Here is a 12,012-nt window from a genome sequence, read left to right as displayed (position 1 = left end):
GCTATGGAATGGAATACAGAGTCTGTTGTATATTAAAGAACTACTCAACTTCAGCCTCCAAATTTAGGCTTTGGCAGGTAAATTTAGTTACTCTTTGAACATTTATATTTTCTAGCTTCAGAGAAGGGTAAAGACACTTAAGAAGTGTTTCAAACAGTGAGAAATCCTTAGCCTGAATACGTTCATGCTATTAATATGTGAAGATGTTGGAGGAAAAAAATGGTACACAACTTAGTCTTTTTTAATACTCATAACTGGTAGTAATCAACCTAACCTGACTCTTAGAAACCAAAATGTGTTATTATCCAGCATGCTTTTCTGAGGGTAAACTATAATGTTTTACAAATCAGTGTAGGAATCGCACACAGGATACAATGCAGAAGAACCCAGGGATGTGCCATAACATAGCAGTCTGAAATGGGGCCTTGTAGAAGAAGAGTGGGAAGAATTATGCCTTTGGCAAATGCAAGTTCATAAACCCCAGTGTCTCTAGGTAATAAGGAACATCTGCATCCCCAAATGATGGCTACTGGTCACAATGCTGGACTTATCCCAAAGTTGGTTTGTTTTTGGGGTTTTTTTTTTTTGCTGTACGCGGGCCTCTCACTGCTGTGGCCTCTCCCGTTGCGGAGCACAGGCTCCGGACATGCAGGCTCAGCGGCCATGGCTCACGGGCCCAGCCGCTCTGCGGCATGTGGGATCCTCCCAGACTGGGGCACGAACCCATGTCCCCTGCATCAGCAGGCGGACTCTCAACCATTGCGCCACCAGGGAAGCCCCCCAAAGTTGTTTTGTTTTTCTTTTTTACATGCCAGTTGTCTCTTCCCATTGTCACCTGAGTGAGGTCCCTGCTGACATCCCCGGCTACAGTGTCTTTCATCATCAGTGATTCATCTCAACCCATTAAACAGTGGAACAGATGCTATTAATAGCCAAGGGTCAAGACTTTTAATTTCTTGCCTGAAAGTTGCTATTGTTGACAGCTCAGTGCCTATGGAGCTGACTCAGAGGAAAACATGCCACTTCCTGAACCACCACCAACACCACCTCCTTGGTTTGGGGGTAAGTGTCCCTTGTTTTAGGGACACTTACTTTTTCATCTGAAAATTGACACAGCCCACCCAGACTAATCTGAAAGAGGATTGCTGCTGAAGAGGCAAGGCAGCAAGCCACACAAATTGAATGGTAAGACTAGAGATTGACTCGTGACCTTGGCATGGAATAGATCCAGTGACGGGAGCTGGAACAACTGGATCTTGGCTGGTGCCTTTCCTCAAAGAAAACTGATAAATCCTGAATATTCCAGTTATGTGTAACAGCTGTGGCTTTGTCCCTACAGAGTTTGTGATAAATTTCTGAGTATTGCTAAATTAACTCTTACTGTACCAGCTTGAAGGAAATCCGTTGTATCTGGAAGAATTAACACACATCCAAGGGGACAGAAACATATTTAAGACTAAATAGAATGCTGTGACCTTAATCTTGTGAAAGGTCCTGCTTACCTAAAGAAAAAATTAGAAAACACTGTTTAGAGCATTTTATGCTTCTACAGAATCAACAGTTTGGGAAGCTTAATGCCTATGTGCCACGAGAAGAGGTCAGAATTCTCTGAATTCTAACTTGTAGAGAATTCTCTAAGAATGAGAAGACAGCTCAGGTTTTAGGTCTAGTGTCTTAAATTGTCTCCTCTTTTACAGACCCCCGTAGTTTCAAAGACTCACTGTAGAGTAACTTCTCAACCTAAATGTCCATTGACATTTATTTACAAAACAGAAACAGACTCACAGACATAGAAAACAAACTTATGGTTACCAAAGGGGGAAGAGCGGAGAGGGATAAATTAGGAGTTTGGGATTAGCAGATACAAACTACTGTGTATAAGATAGATAAACAACAAAGTCCTAGAGTATATATCACAAGGAACTATATTCAATATCTTGTATAACCTATAATGGAAAAGAATATGAAAAAAATATATATGTATTTAAAATTGAATCACATTGCTCTACACCAGAAACTAACACAACATAGTAAATCAACTATACTTCAATTTTTTAAAAAAAATTTTAATAAATAAGGTAGAGTAGCTTCTGTTTTCATCACTTTTGACAATTATTTTTATCATTACAGATGAACCTGTGTTCCAGCCTGTGTTCTCAAGATAAATAACCCCTCCAATGACTATCTTACAGGGCCACCATGATTACCAGATTACTGGATCTTCTAATCTCTTTAAGTGGAAAACCACAGGGTAACAATCTGAAGTCACAAGACAGACATAGCAAAGCCTAGAGCTTTAAAACCATTTCGACTAGTGTCAGTTTGACTAGTGTTGTCCATAGTTGAGACAGAAGCAAATGTTGTATGTATTTACTTTCCTCCACCACCTTTACTGTCTGACAGTAGCCAAATCAACACTATTGCAGGAGACAAAGTGATTCACACGGTGTTTTGTTACATTCTGAGGTGAGAAGAGCAGGGTTAACCCCCCTTCTCTCTACAAGGTCAGGGTCATCCAAAATTACCCATTGATTCACTGCCCTGGAAATATTTAAAATGCTACTTCAGTAGATTCCCAAAGTATTACATCATCCCTTGAGTTGACAACAGGCTGGTAGAAAAAAAAAAAAAAACAGTGGAAGAAGTGAAAGTTCCAAGTAGTCAGCCTTTCATAGCTGTGTTTTTTTTGCCTAGGAAACCTCATCCATTCCCCTGCTTTAGCCACCACATATATGCTTATGACGCCCAAATCTATATATCAACACACACCTCTCCTCTAAACTCCAGACCCGTGACTCCAACTATGTAGTGAACATCTTCACCTGAATTTCTCTTAGGCAACTCAAACTAGATAAGACTAAATTTGAACCTGTATTACCTTTTCCCAGCACTTGCTCTTTTCCTCTTCCCCCTTTTTCATCTACCTCCTCATCCAAACTGGAAACCTGGATGTCATCTTTGACTTTTCCCTCTACTCTGCTCCTAACTCTGGTCAGCCTCAGTGCTAGCACTTTACTCCATCCTCTTCATCCTGTTACTGCCAGGTTCTGATCATCACTTGCTTGGACTATTCCCATGGCCTTCTAACTGGCCTGTCTCCACCAGCCTTGGACCCCTCAAATCCATCCTCTGCGCTGCTGCCAGAGAGCTCTTTCTTGAATTCAAATCTCATGTGTCTCTTAAAACTCTATGGCTTCCCACTGCTGAGAGCAGCATGGTGCTATCAGGTACTTCAGCAGGCAGTTTACCTGCTTCTCCAGCCTCATTTCTTCCCTTCTACCTTCTATTGCCTTTGCACCTTACACTCCAGCAGTAGTGAATTGTAATTCTGGAGAAACCCCTAGTGCCATGTCCTAGAAAATTATCTATACCCTGATCTCCATTCCTCTGCTCCCGAACTGCCTGATAAACCCCTTCCTCTACATTATGTCAAATCCTCTTTGTAGGTCATTCTTCCCAATCTAGACAAGTTTAATCACTCCCTTTCCTTTATTACTATGCATACATGCAACATATAGAAGAACACTTCAAAGCCACCCCCCTTACACATTATTACAAATACTTATTTACACTTCTGCCTCCCCAGATGGTCACTTACTAAGGCACAGGCCATTTTGTATTCAACTTTATAACCCTAATGCCTAGCATGGTACTTAGTATGCTGTACACTCAAAAAATACTAGCTATTGAAGAAGATTCTAAAATTTATTCAATTACAAGAAAAGAGCACCGCTACACTGACACTTATGCAAAAATCACATAAATATATTAAACATATCTTTGTCAGATGATCAGTCAGATGGTTGAATGTTCTTTTTCTCTGTAATTTCTCTGTAAGTCTGTTTCAGTCCCTTCAAAAATCCAAAGATCACATACAGATGGCCAAGAGGCACATGAAAAGATGTTCAACGTCACTAATTATTAGAGAAATGCAAATCAAAACTACCATGAGGTACCACCTCACACCAGTCAGAATGGCCATCATCAAAAAATCTTCAAACAATAAATGCTGGAGAGGGTGTGGAGAAAAGGGAATCCTCCCACACTTGATGGGAATGTAAATTGGTACAGCCACTATGGAGAACAGTATGGAGGTTCCTTAAGAAACTAAAAATAGAGCTACCATATGATCAAGCAATCCCACTGGGTATATATCCGGAGAAAATGGTAATTTGAAAAGATACATGCACTTCAGTGTTCACTGCAGCACTATTTACAATAGCCATGACATGGAGGCAACCTAAATACCCATCGACAGGAATGGGTAAAGAAGATGTCGTACATATATACACAATGGACTATTACTCAGCCATAAAAACGAATGAAATACTGCCATTTGCAAAAACATGGATGGACACAGAAATTATATACTAAGTGAAGACAGAGAAAGACAAATATATATCACTTATATGTGGAATCTAAAAACATGGTACAAATGAACTTATTTACAGAACAGAAATAGTCACGATGTAAAAAATGTAGTTATCGGGGGGGGGGAAAGGGGAGGGATAAACTGGGACATTGGGGTTGACAAATACACACTACTATGTATAAAATATAACTAATAAGGGCCTACTGTATAGCACAGGGAACTCTACTCAGTACTCTGTAATGACCTATGGGAAAATCTAAAAACGAGTGGATATATGTATAACTTATTCACTTTGCTGTACAGCAGAAACTAGCACAACATTGTAAATCAACTACACGCCAATAAAAAATTAATTTTAAAAAATCCAAAGATCTTCACTCAGAAAAAAATTCAAAAACTAAGCTCAAAACACCACAACTGCTCAGTACTATTAGATTCATTCTGTGGGGAAAGCTACAGAGTGCTATATAACCGGCTACTGGTATTGGTATTATGGCTGTGGTTTGTATATACACGCACTTTTAGGTACATGTCTTATGTACTCCCCCAATGAGACAGAAGTACAATCTGTGTCTTTTATACTGATCTGCTTCCCTGCGTCATTCCCCACACAGTGTCTGCTCAATAGACATACAATCCTGGTTGTAATAATGGTGAAGTTGACAGGGAGCCTGTATTAATGGAAAGAATACTAGCCAGCAGCAAGGACCCTGGAGTAGCTGTGATAAAAAGTAAAAAAATAGAGAAGTCCCTGCCCTTAATGAGCTTATATATAAATGAGAAGTAACATGAGGAGGAAGTAACAATTTTGAGGACCTATTATGTATAAGACCCTGATTTTGGCACTTGATATAAATTATTTACTCCACACAAAAACTTTGAGATATGGGCTTCCCTGGTGGCGCAGTGGTTGACAGTCCACCTGCCGATGCAGGGGACACGGGTTCGTGCCCCGGTCTGGGAGGATCCCACATGCCGCAGAGCAGCTGGGCCCGTGAGCCATGGCCGCTGAGCCTGCGCGTCCGGAGCCTGTGCTCCGCAGCGGGAGAGGCCACAACAGTGAGAGGCCCACGTACTGCAAAAAAGTAAATAAATAAATAAAAACAAAAGAACAAAAAAAACCCTCTGAGATACGATCATTATTGTCTCTATTTTATAGTATTCTAAATGGTAAGTGTTTCTATGTCATATTTGAAAGAAGCTTAAAAACTCATACTCAGGGCTTCCCTGGTGGCGCAGTGGTTGAGAGTCCGCCTGCTGATGCAGAGGACACGGGTTCGTGCCCGGTCCGGGAAGATCCCACATGCTGCGAAGCGGCTGGGCCCATGAGCTATGGCCGCTGGGCCTGCGCGTCCGGAGCCTGTGCTCCGCAATGGAAGAGGCCACAACACTGAGAGGCCCACGTACCGCAAAAAAAAAAAAAAAAAAAAAAAGAACACCAAAAACTCATACTCAAAATTTTATATGTCCATCCCAATGATCTTCAGACAACTGCACAATATAAAGATTTTTTTTATAAACTATAGTTTTAGGGACTTCCCTGGTGGCACAGTGGTTAAGAATCTGCCTGCCGATGCAGGGGACACGGGTTCGAGCCCTGGTCCAGGAAGATCCCACATGCCGTGGAGCAACTAAGCTTGTGCACCACAACTACTGAGCCTGCGCTCTAGAGCCACAACTGCTAAGCCTGCGTGCCCTAACTACTGAAGCCCGTGTGCCTAGAGCCTGTGCTCCGCAACAGGGAAGCCACCGCAATGAGAAGCCTGCACGTTGCAATGAAGAGTAGCCCCCGCTCGCCGCAACTAGAGACAGCCTGTGCAGCAGCGAAGACCCAACACGTCCAAAAGTAAATTTATTAAAAATATAATAATTTAAAAATAAAACTATAGTTTAATAGCTTTGCAGCAAAGGCAGTAAAATGCAGTGAATTAGAGTTCCTGCTCTGGAGTGAAGACTGCCTGGCATGCTGTCCTGGCGTGCCATCCAGGCTCTGCCTCATATGACCTGTGTTTTCTTGGTTACTTTATTACTCCCTCAGAACTTCAGTTTTTGCCTCTGTGAAATAGAGTATAACACTCTATTTTATAGGATGAATGTGAAGATTAAATGATATACCTGTAAAACCCTTAATAAAGATTTAATAATACCAATACTAGTAAATTCATAGCAATAAAAGCTAAATTTTTTTAAAAAGTACAAAAAGAGAAAACATTACTTACAGAAGCCAGTAATCTTCCATCTTCCTTCATAGCAAGGTAACGGTTCGCACACACTCCTTTGATAGACACAACCCCTCTCTCTTCTGCTTGAAGTTGTAGTTTGACTATAAGTAATGGAGAAAAAATTACCTTTGTAGCATCATAGAAAAAAGAGGCATCTACATGTTTATGCAACATACAGGGTAAAGACAAGGCGCTTGTGCATCCAGCCAAGGAGCTGGGGGACAGGGGACAGATGTCAATTAAATTCTGTTAGAATGAGAGGCAGACCCACTAAAGTATGAGTGCCTCTTGACTCCCTTCTCAATCCAGTGTCAGTGAGTGGATAAGAGTGACAGATGGAGAATTTTTTCCCCTTCATGTGTAATTAGCCTCCACTTGGCCCTGTTAACTACTTAGATTTTTTTTAAATGAACATATTTTAAGAGTACATAAATATATAAACTACTTATGAGAATTTCCACACTACTGCCTAACTTTAAACTCTTTAAAAGTTATTTTAACCAATTCTTCACAAATAAAATATAATCGCTCACTATTATCTTTTGGTTTGTACTTCCGTGAGTTTCCTCACCTCTTATTTCTAGCTTCCCCTTCAATACAATACCAAATGCATTTATCTTTCTTTATGGAGGGATTGTGATGTATAGATTTTTTTTTGCAAATATCTATTGGACAAACAAAATGTTTATGCTTAATTTGCTTATAGTGTGATGAAAGATTTTCAGAATGTAAGATCCTGAAGAGGATGACCTATGTGTTACCCTACATTATCAATATTAAGCAGACTGTTGGAAAACAAAAAAATAGATATTACATGATCATGATGAAAATGCCATAGGGACAAATAATCATCTAATTAATTCAGTTAAAATTAAGTTTAAAATTTGTTTTGCTATTCAGAGGCAGCATTCTCCTGCCTAGAACAGCATTCCCCAAAATGTATTTTGGCTAACAGAGATTACTTAAAAAACAGGTTCTGGGGCCAAATAAATTTAGGAAATTCTTGGTTAAGTCAAGTTAACTCTTTATTGTCAAACTTCTCAGAACTTTGCCTCTCATAACCTGCGTTATAAATCACCATAAGGGCATCAAGTACACAGTGTGTATAAAATGTGGTTGGGTCCCAGAACAAGTTTTTTCATAGGCTATTCTGTGGCCTATAAACATATCTAGGACATTCTTGAGAGCAATAGAAAAAAGCAGTGAATATTCAAAATTCTGGAAATCAGAATAATATTATTTGGATAACATTAGAAACATAAAGTAAATTTAATTTTCCCAGGTGTTTCCAGGCAGCTAGGAAACACGGCACAAAAAGACAATGTTTGAAAAATTCTGGAATTACTATTAACTTTGTTAGACATAATTATGTCATAGTAATTATGTTTTAAATTTTTTCCTATCAGGTAGAACAACATACGGGTAAAATGAGATATAACATCTGGGATTGGCTTTAAAATATTCCAGGAAAAAAATAAAATAAAATATTTCAGGAATCAATCAATCAATAATTTTTTAATAAAATGGGTGGGATAATAAAACAAGATTGATTAACCTATGTCAATAGTTATTAGAAGCATGGGAGTTCATTATTCTCATTACTTTATGAATGTTTGAGAATTTACATTTTTTATAAAAAGATATTTGTTGGACATTTAATGTCTGATTCTCCTCTGTGCCAGTCACTCCAGGTGAAATTCTTCTACAGAATCTTAAAAGACAGTACAAAGGAATATAATCAAGACATGAAAACTAAACGGAGAAAGGCATAAAGCCTCTTTCAAAACTTTATGGGAAACTGTAGAAAATAAGATTTATTTTTAACAAATATAAGCAAAATTAATGATTATGAATAAAAATCCTTGTATATAGCTCTAAAGTGATGTAGATAAGCCATATTAATTATGAATGTATTTGCATCTCTTTTTAACTCATATGGTTGTATAAATGCTCCTGAGGCAAGACTGCATAGTCAATCACTATACTTTTTTCCTAGCACTTTATCAATAAACTGTAGGCTAGCTCAAGCCCACCATCTTGTAAATGTGTATTACTGGTCATAAGGCAGATTATGGATATTAATGTGTGGTCAGTACCTGCAACTCAGTACCCAAAGTAAATGTCATCATTCCTTTATTCATTGGTTTTTCACAGATTTCTTGGGATTCCACATTAGGATATTGTCATTTGATAAGCCATTATAAAGTAAACACTAATTGTAGATGCCTGAAAAGTGTTTCCATTAACATATAACTATAAAAATATAAACTTTAAAAGTAACCAGAGCCTGAAACCAATAAGAAGCTGGAAAATCCACAAAATCATAGATTTTCTTTAAAAACCCATCAGAGCTGAGATGCAAAGAGACCTAAGTAAACTAAATTTCACATACAGATGATCCCTTCCCCCACTTAAAAGATGAACTGCTTCCATCTTTGACAGGAAGAAGACTAACCCTATCAAAATGGGGAGTATAAAGAAACCAGCTGAACTTTTACAAACTTTTAAGTGCTGCTGACGTGAAGAACTGGATTTCTAAGGAGCCCTAATCAAACAGCAATTCCATACCCACCTGCCAGTTCTCTCCTACAGAGCTTGCACCTAGGGCACAACCATCACACACCAGAGGCAGAGGACAGAACAGAAGGGCTAAGAGATCCTTCTGAAGCACCTAAGGCTTTGCCGAGTGCAAAGCAACAGTCCAGTGACAGCTGGGAGTGGAACAGAGCTGAGAGAGAGCCCTCTGAGAATCACTGAGCCTTCACCAAAAGAAAAGCAGGATGAAGAGAGATCTTCAAAGACAATGGTAGGGGCTTCCCTGGTGGCGCAGTGGTTGAGAGTCCGCCTGCCGATGCAGGGGACACGGGTTCGTGCCCCGGTCCGGGAAGATCCCACATGCTGCGGAGCAGCTGGGCCCGTGAGCCATGGCCGCTGAGCCTGCGCGTCTGGAGCCTGTGCTCCGCAACGGGAGAGGCCACAACAGTGAGAGGCCCCCGTAACGCAAAAAAAAAAAAAAAAAAAAAGACAATGGTAGATTTCAAGAGCAAGGATAATCCTGACCTACCCAAATAGTTAACAGCTGGGCTATTTCTGTCTTAGACAAAATGGAATATGAAAAAGTACTCAACCCAAAAGAAGGCAGAAGAGGAACAGAAGGACAAAGAACAGATGGGGAAATTAGAAAACAAATTCCAAGATGGCAGATTAAACCCCACACATCAATAATTGAACTAAATGTAAATGAACTAAACACTTAAAGGAAGAATTGTCAAGAAGTTAAAAGGCAAAACCCAACTACGTTGTTTACAAGGAAAGCACATTAAATACAAAGATACAGGCAAGTTGAAAGTAATGTGGGAAAAAATATAAAATGTATACCCTAATTATAAGAATGCTGGTATGGCTATATTAATATCTGATGTGGACTTCAAGGTAAGTAGTATAACTAGAGATGAACAAAGTTATTTCATAATGATAAGAGGGTCAGATACCTCAAGAAAACATAATAATTTTAAACATGTAGCACATAATAATAGATAATGTGCTATAATAATAAATCGCCTGAAGCAAAAATTGACAGAAGAAATAGATCAGTAAGTATATGGAATATAAGAATAATGTTATCAGCCAACCTGACCTGACTTTTTTTTTTTTTTTTTTTAAAGATCAGGTAGGTTTCATTTACCTGAAACTTTAGTCTCTTCTTAACATCATTGTCATTTGAAAACTATGCTAAAAAAAAATTAACTCTGCCAGCATGGTAAATGATCCTATGCTTATTTGCCTAGTGGACTTGAATTTTTCATATCAATTAACTTCAGCTTATAAGTTCTTTTTCCAAAGTTACCATGATGTTAAGTAATATCACTGGCTCTTGTCCTGTACTGTGGGTACCCCTGGTACTTTTGTTTTTTAACAGTCTGAGACATAATTCATGTATGATACAATTCATTTAAAGTGTACATACAATTCGGTGGTTTTAGTATATTCACAGAGTTGTGCAACCATCACCAGAATCAATTTTAGAACATCTTCATCATCCCACACCTCCTATGGTTCACCTCCTATGTCCCCAATACCACCATCCCCAACCCTAGGCTACCACTAATCCACTTCCTGTCTCTATAGATATGCCTATTCTGGATATTTCATATAAATGGGATCATACAATATGTAGTCTTTTGTGACTGGCTTCTTTCACTTATCATATTGTTTTCAAGGTTCGTTCACATTATAGCCATGTTTCAGTACTTCATTCTTTTTTATTGCCAAATAACATTGCGTTGAATAGAGAGACCCCATTTGATCTACCCACCCATCAGGTGATAGACATTTGGTTTGTTTCCAGTTTTTGGCTATTATGAATAATGCTGCTATAAACATTCATGTACAAGATTTTGTGTAGACATATGTTTTCATTTCTCCTGGGTATATACCAAGAAGTCAATATGGTAACTCTATGTTTAATCATTTGAGAAACTGTCAGACTTTTCCAAAGCAACCATTTCACATTCCCACTAGAAATTAAGGGTTCCAATTTCTCCACATCCAGGCCACATTTGTGATAGTCCGTGGTGGTGATTTTTGTTTGTTTGTTTGTTTTTTCTATTATAGTCCTAATTGGGTGTGAAGTGGTATCTCTTAGTTCTGATTTTCATTTTTCTGATGTTGAGTATCTTTTCATGTGTTTATTGGCTATTTGTATATCTACTTTGGAGAAATGTCTATTCAGATCCTTGGCCCATGTTTTAGATTGTCTTCTTCTCATTGAGTTGTAAGAGTTCTTTATATGTTCTAGATACAAACCCTAATTAGATATCTGATTTGCAAATATCTTTTCCCATCCTGTGGCTTGTCTTTTCACTTTCTTGGTATTATCCTTTGATGCATAAACATTTTTAATTTTCATGAAATCCAATTTATTGATTTTGTTTTTTCACTGCTTGTGCTTTTGGTGTCATATCTGAGAAACTACTGCCTAATCCAAGGTCATGAAGATTTATGCCTATGCTTTTCTCGTAAGAGTTTTAGTTTTACCTTGTCATTTAGGTTTTGATCCATTTTGAGTTAATTTTTGTATGTTGTATGAGGGTCCAACTTCATTGTTTTACATGTGGATGTGCCTAAAGTGACACTTAAAGATCACTACACCCCAAATCTGCAGAATATACATATTTTCAAGGAATACTCCCAAGAATAAATTATATGCAGGCCATAAAACAAGTCTCAATATACTTAAAAGGGCTGAAATCATACAGAGTGTAATATGAGAAATTAATAATAAGATATCCAGAAAATCCCACAAATACTTGGAGATTAAGCAATACATTTCCAAGCAAAACACATATCAAAGAAATCACAAGGGAAATTAGAAAATATTTCTAATTGTATGGTAATAAAAACTCAACATGCTTAAAG

The 12,012-nt window shown here is 38.4% G+C and overlaps 1 protein-coding gene across 1 annotated transcript in view; it reads right to left on the bottom strand.

The window, feature by feature from the left end:
* The window catches only part of FGF2 (fibroblast growth factor 2), a 56,710-nt gene that overhangs the window by 6,815 nt on the left and 37,883 nt on the right, over positions 1–12,012 (bottom strand). The window contains exon 2 of the mRNA XM_081246229.1: positions 6,592–6,695. Within this exon, the coding sequence (XP_081102355.1) occupies positions 6,592–6,695 (104 nt within the window). The remainder of the gene's footprint in view (positions 1–6,591; positions 6,696–12,012) is intronic.

This window comes from Mesoplodon bidens (assembly GCF_964165515.1).
Source record: "Mesoplodon bidens genome assembly, chromosome: 1".
NCBI lineage: Eukaryota > Metazoa > Chordata > Mammalia > Artiodactyla > Ziphiidae > Mesoplodon > Mesoplodon bidens.
Note: the sequence above shows the minus strand (reverse complement) of the source record. Positions and strands in the feature narration are given on the sequence as shown.